This window comes from Chelmon rostratus, chromosome 20 (genome assembly GCF_017976325.1).
Source record: "Chelmon rostratus isolate fCheRos1 chromosome 20, fCheRos1.pri, whole genome shotgun sequence".
NCBI classification, from domain to species: Eukaryota; Metazoa; Chordata; class Actinopteri; order Chaetodontiformes; family Chaetodontidae; genus Chelmon; species Chelmon rostratus.
In genome coordinates, this window is record NC_055677.1 from 19,389,028 (window position 1) to 19,409,070 (window position 20,043).

Sequence of the window (20,043 nt, forward strand, 5' to 3'; positions counted from 1 at the left end):
AGCTTGCAGTTGTGCATAATCAACAGGAACAAGCAGAGCTCAATAGTGGGGTCTCAGATTTTGATTCACTGACATGCTGACACAGTGACATTCTCCTCTCAAGCATGCATGCTTCTGTCGCTGGGCTCTGCAAACATGTGCAACATGTATGTCAACAGGCCAATGGGGCTACCAGCTTTGTGAACAGGAAGATAGCCAAAAATGGTGCATTCCCGCTGCCTGGTGCAAGTTGAGATGAAAACTCGTGCTGCACTTTGCCTCTTGGGGAGCCTGATAGGGTTGTTAATCAATACTGAAGACTGGGCCAGATTGCTCGCCAGCTTCTCCTAATTCTGCATTTTCCTGCTTGTCCTCTTGTTCTATAAAACCTACATTATATCGTGACAGTTTAGTGAGACCAGACACTCAGCACAAAGTCTGTTCAGCTGTTTAGAGCCACAAGATGCTGATTCCACTCTCATTGCGTCCGACGTGTTGATCAGTGTTTTTAATTTAGAACGACGCAGGCTTGTTTTCTGAAAGCGTCATTTTACACTTGACTTGGTTCTTTTGATTGTCAGCCACGCAACCTTTTTTTGTTTTTACCAAGGTAGGTGGCTCATGAATTCGTCAGACAGGAAGGTTGCAGACCAGACTTTATGCCGGTAGTAAAAATTCTGGCCAGATGAGTCTGTTTTGTGTTGCACAGTGCCCTCATTATGTAACCCTCCCCCAGGGCCTTACCTGAGCCGGGGTTGTGTTTAGCTGTATTGGAGGATGTGTGAGAAGTGGAGGTGGAGGCCACCCTCTGGTCTGAACTCATGTTGTCCTGGCCCAGAGGCGAGCTGGTCTTTCTCGGCTTCTTGTCCGTCAGGTGCAGCGGGGAGCTTTTCTTGGGGGGCGACAGTGGTCGTCGTGGCCTGGCCGTGGCGTTCACCTTCAGCCAGGCTTGGGCTTTGTACTCCACAATCTCTCCGTAGTTAGCTCGCGTCACCCGGCACTCGTACAGTCCTTCGTCACTCTTGCTGACTCTGGAGATCTGTAGCTTGTGTGAGATGTCGTTGCCCTGGACTTTCACTGTCTGTTAGAGTAATTAAAAGAGACCACAGTGTCATAACAGTGCGTGGTGTGATGGAATGCAACAAGGTTTCATGGCACATCATGCCACTTTATTCTACAGCATGCCATATGACCATTATACTGAGACATTTGGATAGTGATTCCTAACCGCAGTGGAACAGTGGATCTGGAGCCAATAACTTTTGCTTACTGGCTTGCAGACAAAATTGTGCCAGGGATTGAAAAAAAAAAATCATCTGTCAGGGTACATGTACGTTTATATAGCAAGTTCAGTATACATGTCATTATAAAGCCAATTCTGGACTTAGCTACTTCTACTTCTTATTCTGGAATTTCTGGAAAGTCAACTGAGAAACTGGTTCTAGATAAAAATGCTAAACGGTGATGTGTGTTTTTGGCAGACATTGAGGTACTTAACACACAGAAATGCAGCAGTCTTGTAAATCCAGTATGACCATAAAGCAGTCCTGCTCATTGATTTGCAGTGGTGCTTGCAATGGCTCAATACATTTAGAAGTATCTAACACCTTAGTAGATATGGTAAAGACAAATCTCTAATTGTTGACACATTTCTCCTCTTTGACCAAACCTGGCTGTGTCACTTAAAATGGTATTTAATCTTGGCTTTTTTGGGGGGGGAGAGGGTTAGTTTACATCTGGTCAAGACACCTGAGTAAAGTGGCACAGCTGCTGGAAATCTGGTATGGCATCTGGTATAAGCAATGATCAAGAACTTCCTTAGGTATTAATTATTCAATGTTCAACAGCCAAAAGCACATACCCATTTAGCCACTAACTGTCAGAAAAAATCACTAAATTCTGTCTGCTGCACAGAAATGTGTGACATTACCGTTTTCCAAATGCACTCCAGCCACTTCAAACCAGTGAGAGGAGCGAGAGACAGAAATCTCTTGTGAAAAACAATTAAATGTCACGACTTGAAAAAGCTGCATGTTCGTGTAGCACCCTGCTAGAAGCTGCCTGAGACAATGTTTTCAGGATCTTTAAAGCAGGTTGTCACAATCATTTTTTCAGCCGTGTGTGTTCTTGAGGGTAGCATGTTTTGGGATAAAATCTTTATAGTATTCAAAAATGGACTGAATGACTGAGGTGGACGTTTCTGCAGTGATAGAGGCCAGGCTAACAGTGTGACTTCTGACGTGGTGAATGTCAAAGTTGGGTCTGTACAGTTGTATTAACACAGTAGCTATAGAACAAAATAAGTAGATATAGTATAGATCCCAAAAACAAAGCCACATGTTTAGAGGACTAAGACTATATAATGCAATACAGCATATGTGGTACACGTTCTATGTATATTCTTTTGACTATCCATTTTCCTGAAGATAATGGTAAAGAATTAAGAATCTACAACTGTGTGTGCATTTATTAACAAGGGGTGAAGAAGTGTCCCATGGCGGCCGGTGCAGCCCTGAACGCTGTACCATCCATGTTAATCAGCACAGCTCAACTGGACGCACTGGTGGAGCCAATCGTGTGGTACGTGGCAGATGTTTGCCAGACCTGTCTCCTAGAATTTCTGTTTATGCACAGCAACCTTTTTTTTTTTTTTCACCAAATACTTTTAAAGGAAACATCGACTGTATGCCTGAATTATGTTCTCTGGCAATGCTTGTTTTCCAGTCGGCAGAGTGCTACGTTCTTGTTCCCCACAGAGGTCACTGGAAGGTTGGCGTAAACAACAGACTAACAAAGCACTGAAGATCCTGGACCCCGTGTATGGTTAAGTTTACACAAAAGAAAAAGTAGGGAAAGGTTTGATTCAATATTGAAACTGTTTTATACCTCAGATCACAGTTGACTTTTTAACTTTAACCATGTGCAGATACATTTTGTGAATTTTAATCAAAGCACTTCCTTATTGTGTTGATAAAAACGTAACTTGAGAGGCATTATGGCTCTGTCAAAAAATACAGTATTCACTGTTGGGAAGTGAGCAGTTTCTAATCATTTCTAGGAGACAGAGTTGCACAAGCTCTGTAATGGCACATGAGCCGTGGGACAACGTCATGAAGATCTCTGCAACTATAAACGTCGAACCTTCTGCTTCTAGTACACAACAATTCAGAGAGTAACTGATTTTCATATTTTTTTTAGCACGTCTTCAGTGCTTCTTTTAGGGAATGGGCATAACTGGTGTCCTTGCGAGGTGACCTTCAGTAGAACGTTTTTATTCTAAATATATTTCAGATGGGTTGGTTGAAATGAAAATGCAACAGAACTGAACCAACAAAAGACAAGTTTTCAAGTTTGTGGTTGTTAGTAGAGTTTTGCTGTCTTCCTAGAGGGAAATTATGGTTTCATACAATCTACTTCTTTCAGTTTTGCCTGTTATAATAACACCGTACTTATTTGTGATAAGTACAGCGTTGAAATCCAGGAATGCAGCTACATTGCTAAAAATAAGTCAGACAGGAGATGAAACACTAGAACAAGAAAACCTAGATATATGCTATTACTTTGGTGAGTATCATAATCTGAGGAAATGATGACCCAGTGTCTGATAAACCAGAATTTACCTTTAATAGCAACCTATGGGTTACCCTGAACCCGGACCAGTCACTATACAATGCATGACATTACATCTAGATGGCTCTTTGATTATCTGAGGACTCCATTCAGAGGCGGGCTGTGTGGCGCACTGGGCACAGAAAGCACATACAGAGTAGCAGGAAAAAGAGGCAGAACGGCTGCTGGGGCATGAGCACAGGCAGGGAACCACTCTGACAGTAATAATACACTGCCACTGAATTCACTGATTAGCTCCTTTCTCCTATTTGAAGGTGTATTATTCCGGAAAATCAGCTGCTGTTGTGTTTGCTTGGAATGAAACGGCTCAAACTTGGGTCACGACGGTGGGCTGGGCTACCACTAGAGATACATGTTCATCAACTTACACTTATTTTTGTCCCCTCGTCGTCAGGATCGGGCTCTGGTATCATCTCCATCTGGGAACACAGAAAAGCAACAGAAAGAGAAGGAAAGCATTATCAAAAGTGATAGCAGAGTAGAGCAGCTGAGTACTGTGTAGCTCTCAAAAAGCCACTCTGAGGACACATTCAAAAGACGCGTTTTATGCAAGTCTAGCCGCAGACTCCCTAAAACCAGCTATGAAATTACTACAACAGCTTTCCAAAAAGCATCATCCGTCTGCTGATGGTTATGAATCTTTTATTCCAACATCAACACACAGTTTACAGGCTGAGTGACTGCATTGCTACCAGTCTGCTTTTAAAAATAAATGCACAAAGATGTCACTTTTGCAACCGTTTCTGATTTATATTTAGATTCTTTGAGTGGTTCTGGAGAGAAATTAGAGACATCTTCTAGACGCTGCAGTGAATCAAGAGAAACAACTGGTTCAGACCAGGATACCGTGTGACAAACTAACAGCAGTTCTGAGACAAATTGTGCCTCAAAACCTCCATCAGTCTCTGCAGTAAAAGTAAAATTACCCCTGAAAACTTATGACAAATAATACATGTCAGAGGGCCTGGAATAGCTTTTCAGTTAAAGAGAATTTCAAAAAAATACGAAATACTGAACAGCAGCGTAGCTCTGGGGCTCATGAAATGTCCCTGTTTGGGCCCCTGTGACATAATTCTAGCATGGTGGCAAGCACTAAGCCTACAGCCTACAACGTAGACTGGGCATTGATTTTAGGGGCTATAATTTATTTATCCCACATCGGATGCCAAATGGATGCGTGCCCGGAAAAAAGTCTGCTGACTACAAAGCTGAAGAGGAGCAACAGCGAGAGCAGTGCAGCAGAAAAGGCTTGAGAGGAGGAGGAAGTTTCTACAGAGGACACGGGAGCTATTGGCTCCACGGCCGAGACAAAAAAAAGGGAAGGGCAGGAGAGGGATAAGATGGCTACTTATGAGCGTTTGCAGCAGAGAGCGTTCCTTCAAGTGCTGTAATTACCTCGGAGGAGCCGGGCGCTTTCTCTCTGGAGGATGTTCGGCAGACAGGTGATTAATGAGCAGAATTAGGAGCCATAGCTTTCTCTGTCTGCATGTATGCATGACTCTTACATCTTGACTTCACAGATGGACCTGGCATCCTCTATTGTATCAAGGAGACGCCTTTAACGCGGAGGCAGGATTAATTGTCCCCAGTCTTGGCGTCGGACTGTTTCAAGTCATCAATTTCGGCCTGCTCTTTTACAAACTTCGCAGTGGTTATACGGGCTGGGTGTGCAGTCTATATATGTCACCTGAGGGGGATAAAGTTAGAGCTCCGCTGGAGGACAGATGCTCGACTCTTGCCTACAAATTGTGGCTGCTGCGTTCAGGAAAACATGGTTACAGTGACAAATAAGCTGGAGGAAAAAGGTTTAATTGCTTCTCACACATTTTATAATGGAAAATCCTATGGGCTTAATGAAATGGCTTAAAACAGCTGAATTATTTCCTAGAGTCCAGTGTCTAATCAGTTTGTAATTTTTTTTTTTTTTTTGCAATTGAATATAAATGGATTTAATTATTTGTTTAAATTAAAACCTTCACTGACTTTTCTCCAAGCAAAACACCATCAATATGTAGTCATTGCTCCACTGATCAGTCAGTTAGGAATGGTGAGTATCTAGCCTTTGTCAACATCTGGGAAAATAAACAGAACTTAATAGAACTTTAAATTTGTTAAAGTGGAACTAACCATCACCACCAGCGTCCTTGTCCGACTCTGAAGTGTACTCAGCAGTTGTATATTGTCCTGTGTGGCTGTGGAGGACCACTGTCGAGTCTGAGAACATAACTCTGATGACATTTTTTGTGCTTCACAGTCTGCAGGTGTTCCCCAGGCAGTGAGGGTCTAATGAGAAGATATTACGGAGCGTGCGATGTTTTTGGAGCTTAAATCTGATGAAGACGTCGATGATGAAAGTGCCATCATTTGCTACATCCTGCCCCGACTGATCAAAGGCGGACTGGAATGAATTCTTGAACTGCTGCGCACTGTTAAGGACTGTCTGGGAGCATCTTCCCGCTCCACAATGTTTTTGTCACTTTGATTTCTCTCTTTTCTTTGCAACCCCTGTTGATGCAAACGGAGAAGCACCACGTTTGAAACGTGCTAATCCAAAGTAGCTGCCAGTCCGAGCCTCTTTGTGTTCTATGTGACATTATTTGGCTGTATTTTGCACCTATTGAGGTGATTACAGCTCCCCTCTTTCCTTCTTTGAGACATTGTAAAGTATGGGCACATAAGTCCCTTGGCTGAATGCAAAACTGCCCCAATTTGCATGCTATTGATTGCAAACACTTGGCCTACAGTAACATAGTTAGACTGCCATTGCTCTGGGAGCAGCACACTGACTCAGACGCACTCCTTTGGCTCTATGGGCACCGACAAACACCAGACTGTGGCAAAATAGCCACAAACCTCTGTGGTTGCTTGTCGTTTTGATGAATCACTCTAAACGGCTTCTATTGCAAATCAACAAGCATGCAGAAGATGGGCACATTGAAAACAGCTCAAACAGAAAAATCGTAGATCAATTAAAGTTCCTCTCTCTCCTAATAGCTCCCTCAGGACTGTCTGTTCCTGCCAGTCAACCACAAACACACACAAACACCCTTCCTCCTCTGACGCAAGCCTCCAACCGCCATTTTAGGAGTGTGGCCAAAGTGTCGCCTGGAGCTCTGTATGTTTAATTACAATACAGGTAGAGGTGTGACTGTGAAATTCTAGTCTCCGTTGATGGTATTTAACTGCAAATGTTATTGTGTGGATCACACTGATGAATAAAATCTCACCCTACTATGCAGAGGAACCATGGTGACAGCAGGAGCTTCAACATGTCCAGAAAAATGACTTCAACTTAAATAGAACTCCTTCCTCTGAGGAAAACTCTCCGCATGATCCCCAAACTGTCAGTGCGGCATGACAGAGAGGGCCCTGTGATGAAAGGGGGCGAAAGCAGTGAATGTGATTGGCCATGACCGGCACGGCCTCTAACATGGCCGCATATATGGCTGAAAAAAGCGTATACGGCGCTCTTTTACTCCCACGCACTCATTCATCACTGTGAGTGTGTGTCTATGAGTGTGTGTTTCTTTGAGACAATCAAAGTAATCACAGCAAGCGTGCCTGGCCCCCCCCCAAAAAATGTGTTTGGCATGCCACCGATGGATTATTTAATCAGATCTTTCCTGGGGGTTACTGTCTTTATTGGCCTAACTTTAGCTATGCTGTAGATGTTTGATTACAGACTACACTTAGGATACTAAATGAAGCTCGAGTGAAAGTTCAGTCAGAGGGACTGTTCTTCTGCATGCTCAGGCCTGTAGTTTATCTCTCATACCAGCCTGGCATTCGCCCCTCTCATGCTTGTGCATAAATTCCTGGCTGTCATTGTCTGGGGTTGTTAATTGAGATATCAGCTGTTCTCACCAGCTGGTTGCATCTATCCAATGGCACAGCGACACACATTTGATTCCCTCTCTCTGCCTTTTCTAGCTCATGTCACTGCGATGTTTACAACCCCACCATCACCGTCCAGTCTAACTCATCGGCTTCATCGTTTCATCAGCCTCAGCAGAGTCATCAGCCAGCACCACCACCGTGTCCAGGCACTGGCGGTGGTGCATGCTCAGGGTTCCTCCCTGTAGAGTCTAAGGCTTTCTGTCAAGGCTTAACTGTCATCATAACAATTATCTTTCCTTCATTCACCTGTCTCTCCTGACAGAAATATATTTCCCATAAAATATAATATATTGAACTGTATGCTGAATAGAGAGATTAGCCTAGTTAAGCTTAGAGACTGCGTGTATATGGGATGACAGGGTGTGCCGTAAACCTCTTCACAGTTCATTCATCCTGTGCAGATCTCTGTTCCTTTGATGCTCCCATCGCAGAAAAAGCATCATGTAACATGTCACAAAGATGGTCAAAAGATGCGTGAGGGATATGTAACAGCAACACACGCGCACTATCCTGATGGAGGTGATGGTGGTGTTTTTCTTTCATTTCCAAGCCTAAATTAAACTCAGTATGTGGCCGAAAAGGTGTAGATGTCGCCGTATTGTTGACAGTATTCTGTTATAGCGGTGGTTACGCTAGCTGGGGACAGAGCCGAACACTGAAATGAAAAGCTTGGACTGTTTATAAAAGAAAAAGGTAAAAATGGGAGGAAACGAGTGCAGAGTTTGGCTGAGATACTGAATGGAGACGCGTGTAGGACTGTAGATTTTGTAAAACAAAGCTGACTTCAGGTAGATTAGCTCATTGATTGCTGACATCAGCCACAAATATCAAATGTGTTTGAAAAAGTCTCCATGAGAACATTAAGCAGCGACTGAATCTGAAGATTCAACATTAGGCTCTCTACATATCACACACCATACGATTTTATCTTCCGACAGCGAACCCCAGCCGGCCCAGACAGGAGCAATCGAATGATGTGTGTCCCTGCGTCAAGAGTTATATTTTCATGTGGAACTAACATGTCCACCACTGTGGCTGTGGGCATGTGTAAACAGGAAGTGGCTCAAACGTTTGATGTGTGTTTTTTCATTTGTTGAAGCTAATTTATCAACTTTATGAAACATGTAAACTGCAGCAAGCACTTTCTGCACCATGGAGCTGAAACTCCATGAGCTCATACACATGTAGCAAATTAGCCAAAGGTGCAGCACCGTAAGAATGAACATACTCTCAAATCAAACACGCAAAATGACATAAATGAATTTTTCTAACTCAAAAAACAGCCCTATCCATCAAGATTCATCACAGTTACAGAACTACTTGACACACGCTGTGTCACATCCAGCAGCATCAGCACAGACTAATCACACAGCAGTATTTTAAAGAGCCAACAGCAGTGACTACATGTCTGAGAGCAGCGGGGGAAGATAAAAGGAATGACAATATTCATCATCTACATCTTTTTTTTTTGTTTTTTGTTTTCGAGACAGTATCTCTCAGCTCTGTCCCCAGGTCAGCTGACTGTGCCGGCCTTGTTCACACACTGAGCATACATTCATTCCCGGCTTCACCTCTACCTTTCAGACATTTTCAAATATTTCACCTAAATTGACTGTTTGAATTTGCAGGCATTAAAACAAAAAAAGGCAGTATTTTATGAGTGTGAACCCATTAGTCACCCGACACTGTACAAATGCAATTAAGGTAATTGTGACATAATGAATGTCCAATATCAATTCAGAATCCCGGCATTTATCATCCGCTGTAAAAGGCATTTATCTGCCACTAGGATTTGGCGGCTGTGTGTCCTTAAAAAGAACAGATAACAGTGTCAAACCTTTTGTCGAGAATAATCACTCTCTTGCATTTCTTGCAGCTTTTTCAGCTCATGACTGAAAGAATGACTTTTCCTTATCTAAATGTGTACCTGCTCGCAGAAGTAAGTTTCGAGCCTGTGACAGCAATGTAAAAGTTTTCAATGACACTGTCGGAATAAACCTCCATTATTTTCCCATTTATATTTCATTTCTATCGCATGAGTGCCTTCTGAGCCAAAGCTCTGGCCGCTCGCAAGTATCTCAATTTCAATCGCTTGTCTCTTTATTGCAAAACCCTTCCACCATGAAACGCTGCCATTCTTCATGCAAATCTCAAATTGACTTCTTGTAAAATGTGCTCCGCAATTATTGTGCATCAAAAAAGCTTTATTGAGTTGCTGAGACTAAATTAACGTCACACGAAGAAAAATGGTCATCATTTAAACTGAAGTATAGACTAGACCACCCTGTGTTGCTGTGATTGTATTGCAGCTCCTGCTGCGACGGGATACGATCTCATGTCGGAGCCCTGACCCTGGATGATAGGCATCCACGACGGATGAAAGCACATTAATAAGACCAAATATTTAAAAGAGGCTATCCGGCAATCATCAGCGATACAAACACGAACGCTCAGATGAGGGTAAACTCAGGTCGTGCACTTCATATGACACATTAATGCCTGTAATCTTAAGATATGGTGGCAGAGGAAATGTCATTATATGCTGCAGTGAAAAGCTTAGCATCGTCAGTTTGCATAATATGGTGCCAGCTTAGCGGTGCTATCGAAATACACATTAAAAAGAAATTGTGCTTTAAATTTGACAGGAAGCAATGATTTTTCACTTAAATGCCTCTGTGATGAGATATAAATCAAATTGGGCCCAAGGCATTTTTATTTAAGTACATCTATTTGTGTACTGTGAATGAAAGTGCGTCAGTTTCAGAATTAGATGAAACTTTTAAAGGTGCACTCAAAGGACACTCAAAAAAGGGAATTTGGAAATAAACAGTTGTTAATAGTAGTGCCAATTGTCTCTTAAAAAAAATCCACCAACAGATGTCCATGTTGTTTTTAAAACTACATTTTATGATCTTTAGTTTCTGGTTTGGACGTTACATTTTAAGCTTCCCAGTGTTTCATCAGCCAGAAAATGACAGTTTGCATGATTGACAGTTATTGGGACTATTCAGAGTGGATAACACCTCTGAGAGTGTATGGATTATTCCAGGTGAAACACACATGCACACTTGACTTATTCGCTCAATATAAAATCTCCATGAAGATTAATTCTATGAAAAAAAATTGAAGATTTGTGTGCAGCGTAGCTGTCCGGCAGAGCTGGATCCAAAATAAACTGAGCTGTTTGGTTCAGGGGAATTTTATTGAGCTCAGCAACAGTTTTTTTTTTTTTTTTTTTTTTAAAATTAATTGGTAATTGACAACCATGCTGTATTTGTCAGCTACACATATCGTGCTGTTACACCTGCATTTTGAGAGGATGACACCTTCATCAGCCTGTTTCACCAGTACACGACTTACTCTCTTTGCCTCAAACATGCACAAAGGCAGACTTTGTGTTGTCATTCATGTGGTTGTTTCTTTAAACCCAGTCTCACTCCACAGATATCACCTATCGATTATGAATCAGCCTTGAGCAAGAACTGTTGGGTTGAACATGGTGAAAGTGCTCTGTGGAATGTTCCTTACAGGCGGCTAAGGGCTAAGGGAACAAACTCATCGTCCCAAGTCCTACATCTTGTAGTACTTATCATCACTTGCCCTTCACGAAATGTAACATAAGATTTTAATCAGACTGACAGTTATTATAGTACATTTACTGAAATAATTAAGGCCTAAATGATCCGGTGTTCCTCGTCCTGTTCTTCCTGTTGATTCATTTGTAATTTCTGACCTTGATGTTGCCATCTGTTTTTTGGCTGACCACAACAGTAAAACACACCTTGCACTGTATAAAGTCATCAGACTCATGACTTGTGCCAGACTCGAGTCCAAACTCAAGTCTGTTCCTCTGCGTTGCCAATGTGTTGTGATTCTAAATCGTCTTTCCTCTACCTAAAGTACCTAAATAATTTAACACCCATATCAACAGCTGCCTTTTCCCTGCACATCTGGATCCATTTTCTTATTGGCTGGTGTGTCTCTTGTGGTATAACTGGATAAATGTGCACATTGTGACACAATGCCAGCATATTTCCAGTGCAGCACCAATGGGGTTTAATAGCAGAAAATGAGTGAAAGATCTGAAACACCATCAGAATCAAAGAGCGACACTTTCTTTGTAGAACCGCCATTTGCACTCATGCTCTGTAATGACACGAGGAGAAATGCATCACGGAAGAGGCCGAGATAACCGTGTCTCCACCCACAGCAGCAGAAAATAGAGCTGCATCTGATGCGGCAATATGAAGACGTGCTTTGCGTAAGGTAAATGTAACCCACACCTAAGTGTTTCCACTTCGGAGCCAATTACATGCGCATACACCCACGTTGATTGAAAGCAATGAGTTCATGGCCTTTCTCTGAGGGATGTCGATGAGGGACGGAGGATATCATGAGCTGAAGCCGAGGTGGTTGAGGCAACCTTTGACATGTTGAACATCACAAATTGGTGATGCTGGAACATGGAACAGTATCTGTGGGGATTTTTCTCTCACTTTACAAGTAAGTGTTGTAAGTGACAGCAAGCTGCCGTAATGAAAACAGGATTATCTTTTTTTTTTCTCAGCTCTAAAAATATGCGACTGACTGACTGAAGACTTGCAGTCTGACTCGGTAAGCCAACAAAATTAAACACAAAGTATTGACATGGATCCTTACATCATCTTTTAAAATATACTATCTCCAACTTGAAATACAAGACATGTCATCATCTTAAAAGAGACTGTCTGTCTGAGAGCACAACTGATCAACAGCTTCAAAATACATTACACATAATACACCGTGCAAGACATCAAATTCTCACTCCAACATCCTTTCTTGGCCGCTGCTTTGAAGACTGTCGGGTTTGACGAGGCCTCAAAGGACTTTTTTTAATCTTAAAACAGTACATACTGTGTTGGTTGCTGTTGTTCATACCGCAACCCTGTCTCCAAGAAGTACAAACTAATTTGCATTCATAATTATGTTGTGCTGACAAATGTAATGGCCGGATTATGTTCAGATTTTGAGTGAAAGAAACCTGCATTTATGGACCGTGCTGGAGTTCGAAGGAGGTGGTCAGGGTGGACGGTGGCCGCGCAAAGTGCAGGACTGTGACACCAGAGTTTGCATTCCGACTGTTGGATTTAGGCAACAAAAGCACTTTGATGAAGGCTTGGGAAAAACTGGGACTGATCGGGATTGCTGCTGTCTTTTAGCTGACGTTAACCTGATGTAAGTGCCTATGACATAACCATGAAAAAGTTGAACAATGTCTTATTCACTATGAGTGGATAGAGTAATGTAAGATTGCCTATTTTGATGGCAACCAAATGAAATTCATTGTCATTAAACATTTTTGCGACGTACTTTAATTAATCCAAGCCGTAACTCAGTCTACATAATGTTATAATGTTGCTAATTAGTTGTATATGAATATAATTTCCGGGAAACAGGGCTCCCATACTGGCCACGAAGCAATTCCTTCCTTACATGACTCCAGTCTCAGAAATTAAAGGCTGTTTTCTAAAATTCGGTCACACTCAGCCAGATATGTATGGAGTCGGTCAAGACTCATTGATGCGACTGATCAGTCATCACCTGTGCTGATTCAGAGGGATCCTCACGTGTCTTGTCTTGAGGTCAGTCTATCTGCAAACAGAATTCTCACTTTTGACTGTATTGCTGCAAATACAGTACGGCTGGGGTTAGACAACTAAAACACTCAGGTGAGGTTAGGGACAGAATGTGTCTCCGTTTGCTAAAAACGTGAATGCTAATTTTAGGTTTGGCGTGGGATCAAACTTTGTTCTCTCTGTCCAACCCTTCCGACACATGACTTCCACACCTTAGCTTTCCACCTCGCCACATATGGGCCCACTTCTTCTTACGTGGTATTGAACATTGTCATTGAATGTAAACTATGAGGAATCCCCTAATATGGACAGAATCCCTAGGATACTGGGCTGAATCGTAAGGTTTAGAATGCATTTTCACAGAAAATGATTTTGTTCTCACTTTTTGCAGTGTAGACAAACTGATCACTTCACAGCCAGTAGAAAACAAGAGGAGTAATTAAAACAACCAATAACTCTTTCAACGCGCATATGGGATGTGAGCATTGTATTAAGACGGCCTTGGAAAAATCCCAACCAGTCAGCACAATAGGCTGCTTCTTCCATGTCATAGCAGCAGTAAACCAAAGAGAACCTGACCATTTCTTCTCCTAAACCTGTGACGGTTTAGGTTTTCCACACTTGTTCTGTCATTGTGAGACTGAACGTCTCTTACCTCCTCAAAATAACTGGGAAATCGTCCGTGTAAAATCCTGTGAACTGTATAAAGTTGGATTTGATGTGCTCTTTCCTCAACTTAAAACCACAGTAGCACTCTTTTAACCCATGGTACTCCTATGAACCTGCCTTAGATCAATGCAAGACCGTTCATCTGGCAAAATACATATCAACAAACCCCCAAGTCAATGAAATCTATGAGAAAAAACTGCGCGTGTAAGGCACCTACACTTTGACAGTGTATCGATACTCAATGACACATCTCCAATTATGATGGATGTGTTATGTGTTTGGTGCCGTTAAGATCCATTACAGCCAGGACAACTTAATCATATCCGATAATGAGTTAGGAATGTTGCAATCATTTACAATTCAATCTCCTCTCCAGCTGAGGCCCTCAGTGACAGTGCACCCCCTCTTTAGGAACAAAGTGAGGCCATAGTGGGTGTAAAGTTGGAGTGCATAGAGCACAGTAGCACGCTGTACAGTACTACCCTGTAAAGTGCTTCCTAATTACAATACTCTCTGACTGCCGCTTGAAGATGTTTTGGGTCTAAGCTTAGTTGTTAACCCTAATTACATCCCACAGCTGACAGGGGTCCCATTCACATGCAAACACTAATCCCCTTCACAGCCCATTGGTTTATGACAAGAGCAATGTTAATTACATGTAAAGCCTGCAATTGTGCGTGTAGAAAACATGAAAGTGTTCGGATTGTGTACAATTACTCCATTACTTTATCCAGTGAAGGGGAAATGATCCTTGGACAAGCCAATGTTACAGGAATTAAAGACCAAAGGGGCGCTCTTGTTAAACTGTGAAATGGTCTCAAAGCACAACTAAAAGAAGAGGTGCATGATGGTCCTTCAGAGTGACACTTGGATTCCTATAAAGTCGCATGCACGGCACAACTAGTGTCATGTCAGCTCTATTCATGACACTCACACAATCTCTGGCAGCTACATTAATGCTGAAATGAGGACGCATCCGTCCCAGTGTGCAAATCAGAGGTTTGTCCTCTTTATTCCACTTTTCTTCCTGTGTATGTCTTTGATGTGGGAAGAAAAGTGGAGTAGAGAGGTGGTCTGACAAAAAAAAAAAAACGTTTTTCGTTATTCCTTTTTTTACATTTGGTCTTAGTGTTATTCTTCTGGTGTCATAAACAAACACTGCCGCCTGGTCTCTCGCTTTCTCGGGTCGAAAACCAAGCTGTTCCACTTAGCACGCCCCCGAGAGACCTGGAGAACGTCCGTCGTGTTGACTGGATATGCAGCGTTTTTCTGTTGCGTTTGTTTCTGGAGAATATGCAGCAAGTTTGCTTTTAATGTATTTGTTTTGGCATTGCGCAGCCCATTTTGTCATTTGTGCATTGTTGTGCCAGTTTGACAGCAGGGAATACAAAGGGGATTTACAGAGTTTCCTGAACGGCATGCAGCTTTCTTTAAGCTAACCATTAACTGCTGCTAACTGAAGCCGCTAGCCGGATGGCAGCACAATGTAACACACAACCAGCGCTACTGGCTACTGAAAACACCAGTCATAGCCGCGACGAGTCCCTCCATAGTCTCCTGTTTTTTACAGGGAACACACAAAAAAACAGAATGAAATAGCGCTCTGCTATTAGTGAACATGGCCGAACTGGGACCGAACACAGCCACCAAGATATATGGAGGCCAGTCTGATTATAGGGGGGTCGTTTTCTTGCTGGGTTTGGCTAATGGCACCCTGGGGCTGAGTCAGCTAATGTTAATAGGTGTGCCATCTGTACGCTGAACCAATGTATTCCAGCTAATAGAGGCTACCCTTCGCAACATTTAGTGGTTGTCTTGCTTTAGCAAAGAGTTTGACTACTTTTTAAACTCTCAGCCAAACAGGAAACTCCATAAATCACCTCTGTAACGTTATTCCCTGTGGTCTCGGAGGCTGTGTTCTGGTACATTTAATAGCAGTTAGCAGTTAGCTACTTACAACAAGTAACGCTATCTGTCCATGAGGAAACTCCATAAAATCACCTCAGTGATATTAGGGAATTTTCTGTCCTCAAACTGGCCTTATACGATTTAATGGCACCTTAATGTCATTAAGTCCCAGTTTTAACACTGTAGCTGAGGTCAAGGAAATTATTCATGGCACAAAAGCATTTGATAGTTTAATAAAACTTAAGAACATTTTAATGACTAGTCCAAATTATATTAATGTAGTTAAGGTCAAGAAAAATATTCACGACACAATTATTATGTTCTCATGACAGCCAATGTCAAAACAAACCATGCATGACAGTTTAATGTAACAACACATAATATTCTTTAAATTTGATAAAGCAATGGGATGTTTAATGTCAAGTTGTCATAACAAAGACACCGTTGTCTTGGATAAGGTCAACTTGTCATCACAAACACATCGTTGTCTTTATTAATGTCAAGTTGTCACAATGAATGCATCTCAAACAATGTCAGCTTTGCTTTAAAATTACATAATTGAATGACACTTAATGAAAACAGTCGTGCCATGTCAGGCTCATGCACATCCCTTCAAAAAAACGTGTTAACCATAGCCCTTACTGTAACAGAAAGAGAAGAAGAGGAAGAAGGATGAAGATGTCAGTGCTGTTAATAGAAAGTGCTGTGAGGTTGTATTGTAGTGGCCAATACGACCCAGCGTAATTGCAATGTCTGGTTCCAGATGGGGACCTTTGTTAGATGCCATCGTCCCCTCTATCGCTCCACATAGCCTGTTTCTCTTTACTGTCGCCTGCCAAAAAAAAGGCAAAAACCTCAAAAAGAGATACATTTGAAAAGCTGGTTAGCGACATTTTTTAGATCCAAAAAGAGCAAATCCAATTTGAGAGCTCATATCAGTGGTCAGCGATAAAGTGCCATGAACAAGTGTGAACTGAGCAAAAGTAGTAAATCATGCAGGACCACAAACAATGTTCCTCCCTCTCTCTCTCTCTCTCTCTCACACACACACACACACACACACACACACACACACACACACACACACTATCTGAGACGAGAGAGAGAAGGCTGGCACATTCTGGTTGGTTGGTTGATTGCAGGGGCGTCACAGCCATTTAAAATGTGGGGGTGTTCTAGGTTGCGGCACATGAGCGAAATTTTTTGAATCTATCATCAGGAAAACCAACAACTATCCATTAATGTTTCAATTTTTATATTAAAAAAGTAATATATGGCCGAAAATAATAACAAAAATGTGTTTTTCCTCATTTAAATATTTATTCCAAGAAGAGCAAAACCTCTTTCAGAAACAATTACAAAAGATGTCAATCATATGAAACAATACCACTGATGTGATGGTAGTTTGGGAGCAGGATTTAAGCTTTCAATTTTCTGTCAAAGAACTCCCTAACATCTAACTCAATCTTTATCTGGTGTACCGCGAGTGCAGGTAAACAGTTTAAACCATGGATATTAACGACCCTGCAATGTTATTGCTGATTAGTGTTCCAGTTTCCTACTGTCAGTGAACGCCTCTGGTACGGATGCGTGCGTGTGGTTGGATGAGGGGGAGGGTGAGGAAGTGTGCCTGTGTGTGTGTGGATGGGACCGAAGGGAAGCGCACGAATGAGGAAAAGATTTTGGAGAAATAGCTTGTTTAATGATTGTTTGTTCGGCGTGGTTGCAACCGACAGTAACCGTTATCCTGCAATAAAAAGTAGGTGAGACCAACTCTCCGTCCGTTTCCTGGATCGAGTGGGACGCTACAATATATAACCTCAGGAAAAAGTCGGGGGTATGAAATCATCTGGTTGCAAAAGTGGGGGTGTCGCAACCCCCCCATCCCCCACGGGTGCGACGCCCATGGTCGATTGTCCATATGCTCTTGTCTGATCAAATTCACTGGTCGAACAATCACTGGTGTTACTTTCATAAGGAGAAAAGGTGCTTCTTTATCCATCAGCTTTGTTCACTTACCGGAGAAACTCCAGTTCCTGTCTGTGGCATCACAGAAGCTTACAGCGTTGACCGGCTATAACTTGTGACACGTAACCAATCAGATGCTGTGGGTGGGACGCTGAGCGAGACTACAGAGTGGTGACCACAGACGAGAGAAACTGTTTTCTCAAATGAGGTCCGGACAATGTCCAGATGGAGCTGCCCTTTCACACATGTAGCACACAACAGGCAATGATACAATTGGTGCCCCCCCCCGTCGTCTATGCATAATAGCTTCTCAGGTGCTGCTCAATCACCAGCTGAAGCTTGCAAACTTGTACAGTCAAATGTAAAAGCATCCAAAACTCCCTGTGCAGATGGCAAATCTGCACAAGCAAATGAGGAGCAGCCAACCAGTTACCAGATTCCAAAGTGACACCCCATGCTGCACAGCCGAAGAAGCGTCTCTTGAGAACCACTCACAGTACGCCGAGCCGGGCTCGTCTGTTAAGTCTCCAGTGCCGTCGCATTTGAGGATGGATCCGGTCTAGGTGATAGCCCTTTAAACAAGCTCCTGCTGGTAAATGCACTGTCCTGTCCGGTCATTCCATGCTACATAATCAGAGGCCATGCATGTCGCTCATCCACAAAAAAAAAAAAAGTCAGTCACGTTTTGTTGAATTTCTATGCAGTCACTTTGCAGGTGCCCGGCTCACATTATGTGGTCACAGAAGACGACCCTGAACTGACTGACTGTGTGCAGCACATAAAGAGGAAGGAGGACAATGCTGATTCCTGTTCCACACCATGAACAGGGTGAAACCTCAACAGGACATCCATGCTGACAAGTCGTCTGTATTTCACTGCATTCATTTCAAAGCCACATCACTATGCTGAAACCCCTGCATCCCTGAAGACCAAGCCTTGACATCTTGCACCATGACGCCATCTAATAGTAAGATGATTTATCTTTAGTACATAACTGAGTGTTTGTCCTCGTAAGCCCATAGATAGAAGTTATATTTGTGACACCCGTTTGTCCGGAATCTGACTGTGTTGTAACTATATATTGAATAGCTTCTGCATTTCAGCATCTCCTTTTAAATATCTGACTTTGTAGGTTGGCATATAGCAAAAGTGCAACTAATAATGCAAGGATGGAAGCAGACGGGCGAAGAAAAGGGTGTGATGAACAACCGTGAAAATGAATCTGCACCTTTGAGGTGCCCTAATTGATTTGGCAGTTTAATTTTTGTCCTGGCAGGCTCATCCATTACCAGGGAGACAAAAAGGTGGAAATGGCATGGCTGGAAATGAGTGGACATAGGCAAAGGCAGTCTCCGAAGAATACTGAATGGAATGAGAGCCACTGAGTGAAATGTCAATTCAAGGCGACGGCTAGCAGAATGACAAAGTACTTACTCCTCGCAATGGGAATGCCTAATGAGAGCCGAGAGGAGACATTTGAGGAGAACACTGCATTGTGACAGCTTGAGTCCAGTTTTTAAAGCTCAACAGACGATTTTGTACAGTGACAGCTCCCACTGACAACAGTTTTTTTTTTTTTTTTAAACTGAACTGAAATGACCAGAAATCTTGAAAGATGACATCAGCCAGCGGTCTGTCCGGTGTTATCTGGACCGTGCATTGCTCGCAGCTACAGTTCGTTCTGCAGCCTTTAGAGTTATTGCTTCCTGTGGACGGACTTTTACATCAGTGACAACAAGGGGAATAGTAAAAAGGGTGAAACTACAGCAGCTCAATTAAGCCTTTCTCCACCAGCCCCACTGCGATTTAGGCGGGTCACTTTCACGTCAGTGTTTTATCTAATACAGCTTTACGTCAAGCATTCCGACTTCCAGATGTTTCTGCTCTTTATATGAGAAATCCAATCAGCTCTTCTGTTCTCTTTATATACATTAAAGTATGCCAGCAGTCTCAGATGAACAAAAAACTAATTCAATCACTTTGTATTTCAGAGCCACTTACTGATGATCTTAGCACAATATGGTCCAAACACACTGAGGTGCACAGGATGGATTCCTAATGAGTTCACAAAAACTTAAAAAGATTCGAAACATACCCCACAAGACTTTGGGAGAAGAATGGTTTCTGTTCAAAGCACCACAGATGGCTGTGGTCTGCGTACAGTAATGGGATGAGACTGTTAAAAAAAGACCCACAGGGGTGGTGCAATAATAGGAGCCGCACATGAAAAAGGTCTTTGAAATAACTAGATCACACTTACAAATGCAGCCACACGAGTGAGTGGCATCAAGTTGAATGACAATTAGGAGTATATGTGTCAGCAGAGACGGAGTGTACAAGAAGTTTGGCAGTCACTACTTTTATAATGTACAGAACA

General features: G+C 42.5%; 1 protein-coding gene across 1 annotated transcript in view; it reads right to left on the reverse strand.

The window, feature by feature from the left end:
* The window catches only part of vstm2a (V-set and transmembrane domain containing 2A), a 68,088-nt gene that overhangs the window by 13,298 nt on the left and 34,747 nt on the right, over positions 1-20,043 (reverse strand). Inside the window, exons 3-4 of the mRNA XM_041961852.1 lie at positions 3,978-4,028; positions 724-1,060 (exon numbers count right to left, since the gene is read on the reverse strand). Coding sequence (XP_041817786.1) covers positions 724-1,060; positions 3,978-4,028 — 388 coding nt within the window. The remainder of the gene's footprint in view (positions 1-723; positions 1,061-3,977; positions 4,029-20,043) is intronic.